The sequence below is a fragment of the Gopherus flavomarginatus genome, chromosome 5 (genome assembly GCF_025201925.1).
Source record: "Gopherus flavomarginatus isolate rGopFla2 chromosome 5, rGopFla2.mat.asm, whole genome shotgun sequence".
Lineage (NCBI taxonomy): Eukaryota > Metazoa > Chordata > Testudines > Testudinidae > Gopherus > Gopherus flavomarginatus.
In genome coordinates, this window is record NC_066621.1 from 62693264 (window position 1) to 62711790 (window position 18527).

Sequence of the window (18527 nt, forward strand, 5' to 3'; positions counted from 1 at the left end):
GTCTGTATGCTCCTGGGGCAGTTTTCGTGTTTTCCTTTGTGTTTTAAAAGTACTAGCACATCTGATTTCTGATTGCAGTGGCAATATAAATAATATTATACAAAATTATGAAACCCAGACTTCTCCCCAAAACCCCTTAGCTAATGAATTAATATTGGAGCAGTTAGCCAACCAGATAAACCTGCTGTAGAGCTTTGGCAATGTACCATTAATAATTATGTTCAAAAATCCTCATAGTTTTTTTACAAAATGTTCTTCTGAATTTGTATTTCCTTTTTTAGATATTTGCTTAGTGCCACCTTGCATGTTTCCCTATGAGAAACATAAGGAACCCTTTTTAGGAAACCTAGATACCCAACACCACTACTGTAGATACCGGGCTGGATTTAGGGAAGGCGGCCAGCTGAGGTGCCGGGCTCAAGGTGCTATTTTTGTTGTAAGTGACAAAAAGGAAAAATAAGATGTCTGACAGGGATAAATCATGCATTCAAATTGTGAAGCAAAGTCATGAAATGGACTACAAATGCAATACAAAATAAGGTATTCAAAAATTTAACAAATGGATGAGGGGGTGCCAAAGACATCCTTTGCCTGGGGCACCATTTGGTGTAGGGCTGGTTCTCTGTAGACATATTTGTCATGTGCAGCAGTATGTCATGTAGAGCAATAACTATGACAATGATCATACAAAGACTTAAGCATGTTTGGGACTTTATTAGTAGTCACAAGGGGATTACGTGCATGAGCCAAGTTATACTTAAGTGTTTGTAGGTTCAGAATAAATGATCAGTATCAGGCAAGCAAGGTGCAGCACAGCAGTGTAACTAATTTAAGCTGTATGAAAGCTGGCAGACTTCCATCTACTAAAGGATCATCTTTCTGGTATACAAATGTGGGGCCAGATTCTCTCCTGTAGTTGATAACTGCTCAGCAAAGGAGACTGGAGGGGGACATTGCTGAACTGCTTGCAGCTCCCTATTTCTGAGGGGCTGCCTGTGCTGACTCCAGCCCCAATGAGGTTTAGAGCAGCAAAGGAACTGCTTTAAGTTATGACATGGGCCTAGAGCCTTGAGTGAACACTACATCAGGGAAGATAGGTATAACAGAGCACGACTCTGCCAGGCACCTCCTCTCCCCCCCCAACACCTGCCCTCCCTCAGTTGACGCACACGCTGTATTGGAGAGGAAGATGGAGAGACAGCTGGCACAGTAGTTTGCTGTGGCATCTTTTACACCAAGAGGGAGTTTTCCTACACCAGGGGAGTTTACTGCTGACGAGTTGAAGCCAGAATCTGGCCCTTTTGTGTGACTTGAAAGGCCAGACTTTATTTGATAGTCTAAACTGTGCTGTTCAGCTAACCTACTTGGAAACTGAATCTCTTTGTGCTGCCTTGCTTTCTATGGATAACCAATCCCATTTTGTCTTGTATTTTGAGTTTGCAGTCATGATACATATAAACTTGATTACCATCATCATCGAATCTGCTCAGAGTTGGAAAACTCTGCTAAGAACTATCGGTCATTGATATCAGATTTGGAAGGAAAAAGAGACGAAGGATGGGATGGCCTAGTAACTGCTTTTTCAAAACCTGTTATCAAGCCAGTAGCTATGGAGGAAGAGTTCAGTTGATTCCTCTTAAATGTAGTTCCAACACTGTTGCCTACACAATTTCTTCTGTATTCATTTAGCTAGGTCTGGGATCAACAATTTAAGAGTAATGTTTTCTCCTACTTTTGCTATTTTAAAAAAAAAAGTCTAAAGTCATTGTTTATGGAGAGTGCAATATTGAAGTATTTGCAGACTGACCTTTTTTATTCATCTGCAGTACATGTATGCATGGATAGCACCAGTACACTGGAGGGACCATGGAATAAGATTTAGATCAGTCATCAATCCCATTCAGTTCTTACCCTATTTGCTCAGACTTCTGACAAGATTACTGTTTAGTGTCTTTTGTATTCGTGGTTTCTGTGATGTGGACATGTGTTCATGGGATATTAGACGATCAAGATGATAATTTTATATAGACCACTGAACAGCCATCAGATGGAAATGTTACTCTGTGATTTGAGGATGGGAATGCTTATGGAGAGGGTCATTTGGTCACCACCAACTTGAATTGAAGTCACTTTTTGTTTTACACTGAATTTGCATTTGTTTTCGTAATGAATACATTTGCTTTTAATATTGCATTTAATAATAGGCATAGGTGTGCAATTTTGCTAGCTCTTGTTTTGGTTGTCTTAATGTCAGCACTGATTGTTTTAATGGGTGGAGAAGAGAAGCCAAACAAGGAATATAGGTTAGCTTCAATAGTATTTTGCCCCTCCTTCAAATAGTCATCTAGTTATGTGTAGCTTTGTTTGTTTAAATTATTACATGACTATTTAACAAGATGAAGCTGAAACTTCCTGCTTCAGTTGATGTCTCAGTGAGCTCTTTACCTCTTTATTCAGGAAGCCATAGTGCAATAAGTAAATTGCTGCTTAAATTTGCAGAAATGTAGAGTTTTGGGAGAAAAGTTGTGGTTTTAAAAATGTAATGAAAGGGACGTTCACCTTCAGTGAAAAGTAACATAACTATTAATGCTAAGATCTGATTTAATATGCAATCTTGTACATAAGAATTACACTACTTGGGCCCAGCGAGGGGATGAATGTACATATTTTACAGCAGTTACTCCCATTTTTAAAAAAACTGAGGTTATTTGGCGTTGTCTGTATAGCGTACATGCTGTTCATCTTTTATCTACTCGCCAAAAGTGCATATCATTTGATTAACATTCAAGACACCTTGGTGGCCATATGTTGCTGGACATTTCAGAGGTTCTGATGTGCACTTGAATTTTTTAAAATTTCATAAACAATCTCCTTTATGCTCCTTTCACCCCATCCCAAAGTAGCCAAAGTGACTTGTCATTACTGAGGCAGAATGTTTGTAAGAATTGTCATGGATTCCATGGATGTTTATGTTCACCTTTTTGGTTTTTCTTTTAAATATCTTTTTGATGTTTTGGGGCTTTCCCATTTGAGAGAGTGGATGTGATGGGAACGGCTGATTATGTCACACCCAAGAACTTGGGACCTGTTTTGTTGAAACCTGGGCTGCATGGGAGATTAGCAGGGAGCAGAAATGCTCGTTCCTGAGGCTAGTAGTTTGAGGTTGCGGAATGGATTCTATGCTTTCTCTAGTTCGGGTGGGAAAAATCCTAGCCTAGCTTTAGTAGCAAGTTAAGAGACTCGCGGCTCCCCTATTCTGCTACTGCCTTTGTAGAGGCTTAGGCTATGTCTACACTACAGCTTATGTCTGCATAACTTATGTCACTCGGGGGTGAATAAACCACCCACTTGAGCAGCTCATGAGCTTCTGCCGCCAACATGGCTTCTGCCATTCACGAAGGTAGTTTTATTATGCCCACGGGAGAGCTGCCACGCTGTATGAGTAAACATGCCCTGGGACTAGAAAGCAGTAGTAATTCTCTCCCACCCACCCTTCTGTTCTGCTGCTGTGGAGAGGCTGGATCGTCAGTCAATGGGATAAATGCTAATGGGTCAATATTTAAATACTCACTCAAATGCTTTTAAATAGCTTTCATTGTGAAATACAAGCTACTTGGGTTTAAGAGAATGCAATACATGACTTTCAGTGTTTTTAATTTTCAGTTTGTGACCATTGCCTTTTTTCACAACCAGACTGATTTTACACGCCCTTTATTGTGACAAATCATTAGCCCTAGTCATTAAGTTTAAACACCAGTAGTCCCATCAAAGTCAATGCTCACATGGTTTGAGTTAAGCACATTTTGTTATCTGGAACAGATCCAGAGTGCCTGTACTTTGCAGGGTCAAGCACTTTCGGAATCAAATGTCATGCTCTTAGTTGTATGTCTTCCTCATGATTAATTTCTTCAGTGCCTTTCTCTTCCTATGAAGTACTGAATTTTTCCATAAGATCTCCATTGTAAATTGTGCATTAATAGAGACTCAGTCTAAATTAAAAAATAAATAAAATTGAGAGCACAGAAGATTAATACAGGCTAATCCCTGGGGAATTGTAATTCAGTAGACAAAAGGTTTTCAGAGGAAATAAAGCTCAAGCAGTCAATACATTATTATCAGAACGGAGTAGCTTCTTCCCTAAGCCATAGCTTCTTGTGTGGTATCACTCAATATCTGCCCCAGCTTAGGCTAAAGTGAATGTTGTTGGTTTAAGCAGAGACTGGAAATTCTGTAATAATAATGACTTCAGAGCAGATGCAATACATTTTTTTTGCTTTGAGAATATTGTTCTGAAGAACTACAATGTGGCTAACAAAGGTTGCCTGATGTAAGCATGGGACTGGATGGTTCTTGCAGTCCAGCTCATTTTACAAATATCATTAAGAATAACCTAACCACCATGGTGCAAATGGTGGAATTAAGCAGATGCCAACCTCTTTCCTTTCTAATAATTTATTTAATGTATCCTCATAAAATACCAATAGACGTTAGTTCTTTGCGATGATGTTGTAGCCATGTGGGTCCCAGGATGTATGAGAGGGAAGGTAGGTGAGGTAATATCTTTTATTGGACCAACTTCTGTAGCTGGTCCAACAAGAGAGATTACCTGACCTGCCTTGTGCCTCTAATATATGGGAGTGTCAGTTCTGTGCATTTTATTTTAATTTAATTTAATTTATAACTGATGCAATATTCTTAGAAATATTTTGTCATAACTAAGAACTATTAGGAGCAGACGAAGGTATAATCTCCCATTACTAGATTCTAACCTACATTTCCTCACTTAGTCTTCGTTATCTTGTGTTAATCCATAAATTCATATTGTTCATATGAATTTATGCTTTTGCTGCAGTGGTCTCTTTTGGCATTACCTTCAGGGTGGTGGTGGGGTTTTTGTTTTTTTTGGGGGGAGAGGGGGTTGTTAAATTTATATTAAGCAGTTGGTTCCAAGCCTCTCAAATTTGTTTCTAATATCAAAATCATAAGATGAGTGGTTAGGCAGGAAAATAATGAATAGTTTGTCAATTTTAACTGAATATTTTCTTACAGAGCTTCCTGTGTACTTCTGTGGAATGTGTTATGAAGCTCTGGGATTGATGAATCTTCACTGTGAAGTTGTAGTTTCCATTCCTCTCATCCTCTTTGGAATATGTACATTTTAGAAATTGAGCATCATATTAAGGAGAAAAATTTTACTTAAAATAAAAAAGAGCACATTCCTTTTGTTTGTAGATCAGGGGTCGGCATGCCATAGGTTGCCTACCCCTGTTATAGATAATGCATGGCAATACCCACATTGTGCTAGACTTTCTTCTTTCTCATTTCTAGCCTGTTTTTATCACTGCTTGCATTTGTGTATGTGTTTTCAAATAAGTTTTGTGTCCTTTTCTCAGAAATAATGAAAACTTTCTTCTATTCTTCATCTTCTCCCTTTGTTGGTTAGATGACTGTAGGAAAGGTGTCGCGTGGAATAGGGGTTGTGGCTGAAGTCCTTGTCAATCTCTATGTGAATGACCACAGGCCCAAGCCACAGTTTTCCTCCCCAGAGCTGGTAAGGCTAAACCCACAAAGAATCAAATATTTTCATTTTATGAGTAACATTTCCAGGATCCCAACGATCCAATTTAGGATTCTAGAATTGGATCAATTCTGGTCCTTAAGCATTCTGGAATTTTTCTCCTTTTTTTTTTTTCTTTTTCTTTTCTCCAAGAACTAGGTGCTTATTGGCAAAAGATATGCATGCATGGGTATATTCTGTAAATGTCAGAGACCAGGGCTTCTATTATATTTTATTACTTGCCTCTGCATCTTAAAATCTTGGGAGTGTTTACTAAGTGTAATTGCTAGTGCAACTAATAAGTAAAGACAGTTGTTAATCAGAGCTGGTTTCTGAAGAAAGTTTTTATTAAAGTGCGTGTTTGTACAGTTACTCTCCACATATGTATGTTGAATAATTTGTTTCCTTTTGAAGAAAGCAGTTCTAAACTATGATGATATTGTGTTGAATTCAGAACCAGTCATTGGACACAGCTACGTCTTTCCCCACTTCCTATTCCACTTCTCCCACTTGTGCTTCTGTTGTTCAGGGTTGTCAGGTATTGAAAGGCAAAGTGAGGCGGTGCTGTTGTAGTGCTCAGTTATTAGCAAGTACTAATATGCAGTTGTCTCAGCTTAGCAATAGTTCATCACTGTCCGTACTCCATTAACATAGTATTTGCGACTGGCTTTTTTCACTCATATGCTTGCATATTTTGGAAATTTTGTGTGTAGAAATTATCTGTTTTGGCAAATGAGATGGAGGGGGCAAATGTTGACTGGAACTTGCACACAAAAACTGCACGACTAGAGGGGAAGCATAAGATGGAAGTGCAGTGCGCCTTGGTTGTGGTTAACACCGAAAAGTGAGGTACCACAAAACGATGGTCTCTGATGGGGATCTGGCAGTTAGGTGGTATAGTCTGCATGTTGTTTGTATGTATCTTGTCAAAGCCCCAACCTCCTCCTCTCCATGCAGATTACTTCTTCTCATGTAAGGTGTAGGGTACAGTTCTGCATGGGCCCATAGCTAGGTAGAATAAGGATATCCAATAGAGGTTGCTTTTGCAGACACAAGGATCCATCAGTAATAAACCTTGGGGAAATAAAGAATGTCATTAACATTTTTAAAAAGATTTCAGTAGTTAATATCATATTTTAAAACCAAAATTTCTAGTGTATTCCAAATATACCTTGGGAAGAAGCAATGTAAAAACACGTACAGGCAATCGAAGGACAAAAATACCAATCTCAAAACAGTTAGGTATGAATAAATGTGTTTTCAAATACTAGCAGAGCATTTCATACTCTGGCATATGTCTTTGCTTTGCAGGTGCAAAAATCTGCCTAAGCTCTAATACTTATACTCATGCTAACATTTGCATTTGAGCCAGCAAGCCGTAGTTTAACAAATGGGTGTTGGGGGTGAATATTACCTTGTACTTGCACAAGTACAAAAGTAAGTGTGTGTGTATGTGTGTGTGTGTGTGCGCGCACGTGAATGCACACACACAATCTTGTGTGGAGGCTTGGTACAGGCCCAGCTGAAACTTTGTCCCTTAAAAGTCTTAGTAAAGTGAGTATTTTCAAGTGTTGTATAAACATAAAGTATCCTATTAAATGAGTACAAAGAGGAGACAGCAGAAAAGTTGACAGCAGCTACTCATATTAAGTATGTGTGTGAAAACTGCATGAGAAATTTAATAAAGCAGCAATGTAGTAGATGAAGTATATGCATGTACTGTAGTTGATTGGCAACACAATACTTTACCTATGTTTTAATCTTTTACTTTTCTTTAACAGGGATCTCTGCGAAAAGAATTTCCTCAGACTATAGGTGGCAGTGACATCTGTTATTTCTGCAAGAAACGGGTATATGTCATGGAGCGCCTGAGTGCAGAGGGCCACTTCTTTCATAGGGAATGCTTTAAGTGTGATGTATGTTCTACAACGCTCCGCCTAGGAATCTATGCTTTTGATGTAGAAGAAGGTAATATAGTAACTATTTATTTAAGATTTTTTTTTTTAAATGTATGCATCTTAAAGCTTGAACAGAGCAGAAAAATGTAGAGGCCAGGTAGCTCAGTCAGGAGGTGTGCATGACCTATTAATAAATTCTGCCCATGCTGATCTTTCACAATTTATATTCCCACTGCAATTGCAGTCCCAACCCTTTCAGTTAAGCCTAATTATGACTGACCTCATGGTAATTCTGTTTAAATGAAGAAATGTTTGCTGGAAACTTGGTTGAGAGATCATACACCTGTCACTTCTCTGATTGTGGGTTGAAGTAAAGACAAAAAGGGGTGTTTTCCTGCATTGAGGATCAGAGAGGTAGCTGTGTTAGTCTGGATCTGTAAAAGCAGCAAAGAATCCTGTGGCACCTTATAGACTGACAGACGTTTTGGAGCATGAGCTTTCGTGGGTGAATACCCACTTCGTCAGATGCTTCCTGCATTGACCTTCACTTGCCAAAGTAATACTCCAGCCTCCTGATCATCCACCTCCCCCAGTTTATAAAAACATTTTCCTTATTCAACATACAGTGAGAGAGTGAGGCAGAATTAACGGCAGTTTTGAAACAAATAAGAAAAAATGTGGATTTTTTTTCCATCCCCAAAGAGGCTGTAGCTCAGCAGTTGTAAGCAGCAACTTTAGCAAACTGCTGGTACAATCTATTCTAGTACTCTCCAGACTTTAAGGGTGTTGGGATCCACAACTGGCCTCCGTGGCTGACCTCTGTTTCTAGAAGGGATATATTAAAGTACGAGACTGTCCCCTTTCCTTCCCAAAATGTTGACAATAGGGTCTGAACTTCGGTGACTGTACCAGTGTATCACAGTATACAGAGACTTAGAGTAGAGCCACAAAAGAACTTTGCCTCCTAAAGTGCCAGTTAGGCACCTAAATCCAACATTTAGGCACCACTGAGCCTCAAAACCCCTACTCCGCTGCCACCTTAACCCTGTAGGCACCTAAAGTTCCTGAGCACCTAAATTTCCATCATTAAAGTCCCCATGGTACCTGAGTTCCTGCTGCTTGGGTGTGTGGCAGATAGTAATGCCCCACTTACCACTTTCAAGTCTGTTGTAGGGTACTCTCCCACGATGTGTGAGACCCAGGTTCGATACCTCTCTGCCTGATATGAAGAAGAGATTTGAATTTGAGTCTCTCATCTCTCAGAAAAGTGTCCTAACTACAGGCCTCTAGGGTATTTTGGGGCCTAGCTCTTTCAATCTCTCATGTAAAACTGTTCCACTCTAAATATTCACTGGGCCAGAGTCGGAGTGAGAAGACTTTCTAGTCCAGGGGCTAGGGCACTCAGTAGGGAAGAGGGTAGACCCAGGTTTCAGTTCTCTTGCTTCAGTGACTGTTTCTTTATACACAGTGGAACAGGTTCAACAGGTTAACTGGTTAGCATCTGAAATTGGGTTGTACTTCTAGGATCTCAAAGCATTTTACTGACGTTAAACGTGTGATAGAAACGTGAGGTGGGGTAATACCTCCTGTGTGTGAACCAGTACACAGAAAGCAACTTGTTCAGGGTCATTCAGTGTGTCAATGGCAAATCTGGGAATAGAACAGAAGTCCCAATTCCTCTTGCTGTCCTCTGACCACTAGACTTTCTGCTTCAGTCGTCTTACATTGGCTTGTTTTTAGTCCTTGGACCTACTGGCTAAATTTAATGTAATTTCTTTTACAGGTAAATTTTACTGCAAACCTCATTTTATACACTGTAAAACAAGCAATAAGCACAGGAAGAGACGATCTACATTAAAAACGCAAGAGAAAGTATGTATTGATTATATTTCTAATGCAATAAATGAGGCAGTTTTGTGGGGTTTGGTTGCTTTCCCACCCTCACTCTCCCACACACACCAGAAAAATGGGGAAAAGTACCCTGAAGTAATGCTAACCTTTTATTCTTTTGCATTTGTCATATTTATGGTTTGAGAATCAATTACTATCAGCTAACATTGTGAAAGTGAGCTCGAACTCGATAAGGTAAGGCTGAAGTTGACGTCAATCAGAAGTGGAACCTTAGTTGATGTTTGTCTCTCAGTGATCACAGAAAGTTAAAGTCACTCTTACAAATACTTGCCTGTGCTATCATCCCAATGCTGTGTGTGTCATTCTCATAGACTAAAGCAAACTGCAGAACAAATTATATTCTACAAATTAAGATAATACAAATAAAAACAAAGATTGTATGAAGATAAAATATTTGAGTCTTGGATTGCATGTTTGTGTATTTAGATAAGGGTGCTGGGAATTTGTGGAACTACATTACATAATTCACCTGTAGGTGTCAGACACAAGAATATATAGTATTGTGCCAACAGTGTGAGTAAATAGCCACTGGAACAACTTCCCATCACTGGTGATTTTTAAATAAAGATTGGATGTATTTTCTAAGAGAGATGTTCTTCTAGCAATTATTTGGGGAAAGTTCTATGGCCTGTGTTATTCAGGAGATCAGACTAGATGATCATAGTCTAGATCAGTGGCTCTGAACCTTTCCAGACTACTGTACCCCTTTCAGGAGTCTGAGTTGTCTTGTGTACTCCCCACTTAAAAACTACTTGCTTACAAAATCAGACATAAAAATACGAAAGTGTCACGGCACACTAGTACTGAAACTTTGCTTACTTTCTCATTTATCCTATAATTATAAAATCATTATAATATAAATATACATTTCAGTGTATAATATATAGAGCAGTATAAACAAGGCATTGTATGACATTTTAGTTTGTACTGACTTCACTAGTGCTTTTTATGTAGCCTGTTGTAAAACTAGGCAGATATCTAAGCAAGTTGATGTACCCCTGGAAGACCTCTGCGTACCCCCAGGGGTTTGCGTACCCTTGCTTGAGAACCACTGGACTAGATAGTCCCTTCTTGCCATGGAATCTATTAATCCCTGTAAAGACATTTATATCTCAGCCCTTGTGCAGTTATTTTTAATTTTCGTTTTTTAAGGTGGAAACAGAAATGTGGACACAAGAGGAAGCCAAGCACCCAGAAACCACCACAGAAAGTATTACTTCTACTGTTAGCAGTCCAGAGGACAGGCCCCCAGGTATCATGACTTCCTTCTTTAGGAAAACTCTAAGCTGGCCCCTTAGGGTGACGAGGGATCTGCTTGACATTCCAAGACGCCTGTCTAACTGGATGCATGGTTTTCTGCACGCTACCAATCTTCATTTGAGGGACAATGCATACAACTATACCTATTTGTATGAACTCTTGAGCCTTGGTGTGCCATTCCTGTGTGCGCTGCTAGAGGTACTTACTCATATGTACCGGGAAGCAGAGCTATCACTTGAAAACATGCTTGAATGGGTGAAAAAGTTCTTTAGGGTTTAAATTCTTAAGTGTCTTGCTAATTTGTGCCTTTCAGATTTCCAAAATTAACAGCCTTGCAATATGTTTATAAACATTTCAATTTAATACGTGCTTTAAGTGAACAAAGAGCTCACTTCGATAGACTAAGTGCAATCAAAATACACTATAAATTTAAAACATGTACTGTACAAGAAAGGCATCATGAAGTTCAGTGTCCAGATGCATTTCCAGAACATGGGGACTAAATGAAGGATATTTTATAAACATTTCTGCAGGGGTGGGTTTCTGGCTGTGAACAACCGTGTTTCTGGGTTTACATTTTATAATGCTTTTTTTAAAGACCAAGAAAGACCATGTTCTTTCAGACATTTCAGGGTAGTAGTGACAAGTGACTGGGTTTTGAAACCTGAATATGGCACATCCCTTTTCTCTTGCTTTGATCTTTTGCTCTGGGTACAAGGTTTACTACTTGCATGGAGATGTTTTGAAGAGGGGAAAAAAGAAAAGCTTTTTACTGTACCTAATGCACCTACTTCTAGCCATGCCTTTTAAAATTTATTACTCATGGTATCCTTTGTTAATACTAGGTATTTTCTGTAATACTAGTTTAATTAAACCTGAAATAAATTTGAAGTGCAAATCTTAGATGAGTGGACGATTAATTGAAATGGTCAGATCTAAGAAACATAGTGTAGATAGCTGCTATTTATTCCCAGAATTAAGAGTTTTTTCTCATTTGGGGGCTGATCCAAAGGGGAGTTGAATACCCATAGCTCTAGCTGAAGTCAGTTGGAATTGTAGGTGCTGAAAATGACTTTGGATCGAGCCCTTAGCTTGCAATATATTGCACTCAGATTTCTAAAAAGCCATATTTGGGTAAAATAGAAGTACTTACAAATAATGTGGGTTTTTTTTTAAACTGATGATTTTCTGTTAGATGTTTTATTTAAATATAAGATGCTAATGGGAGAAAATCAAAATAGTTATAAAGTTGCATCATCTCTGAAGAGAGGTTTTTGTGGTGGATCTCGGTATGAGATACCTTAACCTAAAAGCTTCTCTAGAATGTATAGCGCTGCCTGATGACAATTAGTCATGAACAATTCCCCAGACTCTTAACTATTGTCTAGACTCCTTTTAGCTAATTAAGATGCTTAAAGCTGTATTTGATGGAGAAACACATGGACAGATCTCCAAAAAATTAAAAGCATCTGTAGCCTTTTTTCTAATAAAAAGGTATTAATTTAAGCCACAGAAAACATGTTGCCAGCAGTTGGTAGAAAACAAACAGGAGGGGCCATTAAACAATGACCATAGGTAGGTTGATTTTAATATCAATATTGCAAAAGACCAAATGGAAGCTTCCATGTTTGTTTGGCAGTAAAAAGAATGTCTTTTTTTTTAAAAAAACAAAAAACAAAACTAGCCTGGTGGTTTAATAGAAACAGATTTTTCTCCAGATAATTTTATCTTTATTTTAAAAAGTACAGAAAATGAAACCATGTACAATTTTCAATGAGAAGGCATTTCAGAATTTTTTCAGGGGGATGAGGAAGCTATTTGCAAAGGCTTATACAAAGAACTTGTATGGTTTTCAAGTACAGCATGCCATTTGCAGCAACTTGCCACTAATGCTCAAACGTACTCCAGTGAGAATTTGCTAGTCTTTTGACAGGAGACAGTGACCGTAACAGTAATATGGTAAGCAGCTATAGAGATGTAGAAAAATGTTTTTGTACTGCTTGAGTATTTTGAATACTGGACTCCTCTTTAGTAAAAATTTAATTAAAAAAAAAAAAGAAAAAGCCCATAATGTTGTTTACCATGTTACTCCAGCAATCCTAAAGAATGTTAAACACATTTTCTGATTTTATTTAACATGTTTTGATTCAGAGTGTTGGACCTTCGGACACTAAAACAGTCCAATGGAATACTTTTCCCCTAAGATTTCTCCACCAATGTTTGTCACTTGTTCTGAATTTTAGCAGCCTGGGTATAATGGTAGTCTACGTGAATAACTGTATAGTAAGAAGCTTGAAAACCTGTGATGTACCATGAATTTTACGAAAGTGAACCTTATTAGTAGAAAGTGAAACACAGAAGTTAAGTGTAGGTTTTATATAGATTAATTAAAAAAACACATTCAGGGCATATTCATGATTATAAAGTTCATAATCATAAAAATATGAAATTGTATATTTAATGGCATTTCAGAATCATTAGTATCGCTGAAAATGTCACACTGGTATCTATATAATTAATCCATGCATGTTTTATCCTTAGCCTTAAAATTCTACCAGTAAGGTTCATAACTGTTCATCTTTATAAATTAATGAAGAAAGCCATTACTCATAAATTAATAAGGGAGTTTAATTTTGGTTGATTTTTCTACTTTTTTTATTTTTGCCTAGTAATCTGTGAATAACACCTATAGCCAAACTAAGGGTCTTCTTTCTTTCTTCCTTTCTTTCTTTTCTTTTCTTTTTTCCGAAATCCTGTGTTGCTTTTAGTTCATTTCAACATTCCAGTTCTACGTCCACTCATTGGCTGAAACATTTCTGTTGTAAGGTGATTGTTCTGCTTGCCAGTTTCAGAATATTGTAACTAACCTCTAATATTGTTTGACAACATTTTGGAGCAAATTATGTGTGTCTGGTATATTAATGGATGAAAGCTTTAGCATGATTATTTTTTTTAACCAACTGCACAGCGCACAATGCAAGAAAAGATCATTTCTTATGTTTCTATAAAGAACATTTCTTTCTTTCTTCCCCTGCATGTACATCTTTTTCTCATGTTTTTAAATGTTAGGCAACTCCATTGTTTCTCAAATACTAGTTAAATAAAACCCTCCTTCTTTCAAAGTATTATATCTTAACTAATTCAGAACCAGAGCATGAAGAATCTTACAGATCTTCTGTGTCTTGTTTAAGTGGGGATAGTACTGCTTACCAGTTTCATAAAGCACTTTTTAGCTATCTGGATGAAACGCTGCTGTATAAATGTGAACCATTTTTCCTCAATATTCAGGGAGGAAAAAAAAGTTGAAGTTTCTGATAAAACAAAAATCCATATTCAGAGCAATAAAAATTCCTATACGAGAGGGAAGGAAAAAAACCCCAAAGTTCCATAGGCAGTTTAATAAAAATGGAGGTGCTCTTTTATGTTTAAGGCAATTTGATCTCTAATAAACAATCAGAGTTCTGTAATTAGAATGTTTGATTCCAATTGTTTTCACTAATAACAATTTTAACTATGCCCCATTAGCAACTTTGGGGGTTGTTTTATTAACTGATAATAGATTTGTCTTGGTGCATGAGAATTTACTTTTATTTCCTATGAAGGGCTTGTGGGATTTTTTTTAAATGCTAAGTATATTTGAATAAAATGATAATCTAAAAAGAGAGATTACTACAGATGAGAACCTATGTGCCAATCCTGCAAATGGATCCATTAACATGGAACCCTGCATTCTTATATCTTCTAATTGAAATCACTGGGACAGTGGTCCATGTTATGAATCCAGTTGCACATGCAGGATCTTAGGGAATTAATCTGAAACTCTTTGAACAAAACATTATGGAGTTTGTAAACATCCCCTGGTGAAGGATTCATCCTGTATGTCTAACTGTAGAATGAAGGAGGACTATAGGATCAGGTGTGCAAACTCATTATCTTGCTGACCTGTGTGTGTATAGTGCTAAAATAATTGAGCGTGCTGATATTGTTAAACTCTTTAGGAGAATTAAAAATATTTTTAAAATTAAAAACAACCCGCCCCCCCCCCAGCTAGCTGCATGGCTTTGACCCATCACTTCCTGCACCACAAGGCTAGAACACAAGTATGGATTTTTATAATTTCAGGGTGTGTGGGGGGGTTGTTTGTTTTTTGTTTTGTTTTGTTTTGTTTTTTTTTAAACTATGCATGCTTCATTAAAGTAAGGTTTATGAAGGACTGGTCTCTCTTTTCAAATCACTTGCCATTGCCATGTTTCTTTACCTTCTGTTGCAGAGTCTTCATTTCTTTAAAGAATGCCATCAAGGATTCTGTCCCTCTCCTCCTAAATCTTTGGCTTTCTTTTTGCTTCATGATCTTGCAAATTTTTTATTAAATAGTTATTTAAAAATTCTGTATTTAAATTGTCACATGGAAATTCTGTATTTTGCACACTGTGAGAGTTGTTTAGCTTTATTTATGGCATTTGCTGTAAACAAAAATAAATGTTGGTTTTTAAAGCTCACTGTTTTCCACTCTTCCTTTTAAAAAAAAAAAAAATTCTTTTCCAAAGATACTGTCTTGGGAGTCTGATGTTCAAATTCCCACTAGAAATTGGCACCTGTTGTGTATCTCGCTGTATAGCTGCAACAGGACTTGGAATATTGCTGGACTGACATTTTAGAGCATCACACATGCTGTTTAGGGAGACTCAGGACTTTTGCTAGCATCTTTTGATACATGTCTATTGTAAATACTGTAGACTGCATAACTGCCAGCCGTAGAAATTAAAATGTGTTCAGATTAAAATCCATAAAGTAACTTTCTTGTGAGTCTTATGTAAAAAGTGCTGTTGCATTCTAATGTGCTTTATTGAGCAGCTGTCCAAATCTAGAACATGGGGAAACATGGAATTAATGATGCTGATTGAACATATTTTGCCACTACATTTATATGCAGACTTTACTCTATACCTGGAATTTCTTAATTTAAGGCATAATTTATATGTGGGGGGATGCCTGTTAGTTTATTCACAGAGCTTAGCTGAAATAGGTTATAGTCCGCCTTTTACTGAAGAACCTTTTACATCTAGAAAGGGAAAGCACAATATATTTGGCTATAATATTATTTGGATTATCTACAGAACAGCTCTTGTGAACTGAATAGCAAATATCCAAGTTGATTCTACATGTTCTGCTTCTGTTAGATGCTGTAATATTATAGCTCTTTTGTGGTCTGATCCATAGCCCACTGAATTTAATAGGAGCCTTTCCACTGATTTCATAAGGCTTTGCATCAGGCCCATAACCATTAATGTTGCACAACAAGCTGTCACATCTACTTAAGATGACTAGGAGTTTGGTGATGGGATTTACTCTCCATGGGAACAATAGCTCTGAGCTCAGGGATTGACAGAACTGTATACACAGATGAAATATAGCTTCTTTCCTTTAACTTCACCTGCTTCTCTCATGTATTTTTTTCAAATATTTATTGTGTTACGAAGGTCACGGTGTAGTACATGCTATGTGTTCTTTTCAAAGACTATATTGCATTCTAGGGAAAGCAGGGAATGTTTGTGGATAAGCTTTATCCTTCTGTTATCCCCAGCTCTTTACAAAAAGATGTTGCTACCCCAGTTTGTAAGCTCCAGAAATCTGTTGGACTCTTGGCTGCAGTTCACAGTAACCTGTTGTATGATAACATTGTGATTCCTTCCTCTCCCCCACAGTTAATTGTGTTAGGTTATCATTTTGGTAATCCTATTTTCTCCTCTCCTTCCAGTTCTTTAAACTTTCACCTCTTTCCTTGCTTCACTCAGCAAAAAATATGGCTGGTAAAATAATGGAGAAATTATGTTGCAAATAATTTTATTACAGAATGTGTTAGCAATTAATTCTACAGAACCTGTATGAGCTGCTTGAATAGTGGAAATAAAAAACATCCTTAACGAATTGTTAGATGAAAAACTGCCAAAATGAATAATGGATGTTGTTTTCAATGAATTATTCAACCATCTCTGACTAAAAAAGGCAAGACACACAATCCCCATGGCCCAAATGCCATCAGGAATGGAAAGTTTGCCTGGCAAAGAGATGTGCAAATTAAAATAGGGACCAGTGACTTTTATGTAAAAGAACGAATGTTGGGCAGCATTTTAATCAGAATGGTCAAAGCACCTCCGATAAGAATGAAATTGACCCTTCGGGCAAACTGATCTTGCTTGGGGGCTGTACGTTTTGCCTGTCTTGGTGCTTCTATCCAAAAAGAAGCAATGGAATTGAAATACTTTGAGAGATCAGTGTGCTGTTTCCACCCTGGCCTCATTGTAGGATCCATCTGACAAGACACATTCATTGTTGACTCCCTGCATTATAATGTATCAATAAATAGTCTAAATCCTCTTTTGCATTAGGAGTAATGAAGTTCCTAAGTAATGTTTTGCAATTGGTATGTTGCTTTAATGTGAAAAAGAGCCAGTCAATTAGAATTGATTCTTATTAATCATGTTTATCCTGTACCCAGGGACCAACCAACATTGGGGCGCCAGGTGCTTAATAAATACAGCATAGTAGACAGTCCCTGCCTCAAATAGCGTACAATCTAAATTGACCAGACAGATACGGGAAAGGGATGTAACATATAAGCAGAACGATCAGTGTGAACATCGTGTTAGTTCCATGCTTCAGTCAAAATTGTTGTTAAATGAAGCTTTTATAAGATTAAATGCCCTTTGTTTATTCCTTCTAATACTGTTAGAAGATAGTACATTAACATCTGTATGAGTTTAACAGATGTAATTCAGGAATCCCATCCCTCATGAGTTCTCTGTGCTCTGACCATGTGACCAGGCCACACTGTAGATGAGAAGACTGTGAATGCCTTTTTTCTTGCCTACAGCTGAGCCATTTCCAAAAACTCCCACGCTCTCTAAATCTCCACCCATAGCGCATGCCATTTTAAACACATATACACACACACACAACAATGATGCCTTTTTCTTTTCTGTACTTTGTATTGACAATGGTATTTGTTTAAGAAGAAGTGTGTGGGGCGGGGGGGGAAGCAAAGCTACTGCCACTCCAGTCTTGAAGTACTTGCTTAACAGAGCCCTTCCAACAAATGGGTTTGGAGCTGATGCTGGTATTGCCTCCTTAAATCATTTCATTCTTTTTGTTTTGCAATTTTTTTTTTTCAAGGAATGCAAGCTATATCTAAGCTGCAGACCTAATTAGTATTCAGTAGTTACAGAGATATAAAGCGTCTCAGCCATGTCAACTCATGGTTCTTTTTTTTAATTTGGTTCAGATTGTTTCAAATATAATTACTATACAGGTATTAGAATCACATTGGTCTGTACTTTTCAAAACCCAAGCTGATTATTCTTGGGTCTCCATAATTATTAATTCAATACAGGGTTACTTGCCTAAGTATCTGTTTCTGAAACCATACTTTTTAATGTTGTTCTGAAAGATAGACATCCTTTACTTTCATGCTAGTACTTTAGGATCCAAAGAAGACCTCAAATTTTTTTAAGCATCTGAGAAGTAAGCTTTGTTTTTCAAACAAACAAAAGCCACTTGAAATTGCCAGTCACCAGGTTAGTAATTCCTACATGAATTCAGATGTTTTTGATTCACAAAAGCCACTGTGAAACAACCTTTCCTCTTCCTTCTGAGCTTTGGAGTACATGAGAGCAATAAAAATATGAACAAGATAACACTGTATGAACTCCTGCCTCAAGAACTAGATCACAGGTTTGCATTGCCCCCACAATGTGCATTACAGATAGGGTTATCTTAGTTGACTTCCCTCCACTTGCTGCCCATACATTCCTCACATTCCAGTTAAAGTGATGAATTTAGAAATGCATTGATTTCATCCTTAATATTTATGAATATTTTTGAAAGCATGACATGTTTATGAA

General features: G+C 37.5%; 1 protein-coding gene across 9 annotated transcripts in view; it reads left to right on the forward strand.

Moving 5' to 3' along the window:
- The window catches only part of MICAL2 (microtubule associated monooxygenase, calponin and LIM domain containing 2), a 120307-nt gene extending 105182 nt beyond the window's left edge, over positions 1-15125 (forward strand). For 4 of the 9 annotated variants that reach the window (XM_050955026.1, XM_050955031.1, XM_050955027.1 and 1 more), the window contains 5 exons: positions 5444-5551; positions 6012-6095; positions 7339-7525; positions 9239-9327; positions 10519-15125. In XM_050955026.1, the coding sequence (XP_050810983.1) occupies positions 5444-5551; positions 6012-6095; positions 7339-7525; positions 9239-9327; positions 10519-10905 (855 nt within the window). In that variant the 3' untranslated portion in view covers positions 10906-15125. The remainder of the gene's footprint in view (positions 1-5443; positions 5552-6011; positions 6096-7338; positions 7526-9238; positions 9328-10518) is intronic. The other 5 variants (XM_050955033.1, XM_050955032.1, XM_050955034.1 and 2 more) reach the window with 5 other exon arrangements.
- Positions 15126-18527: the final 3402 nt, after the last annotated feature.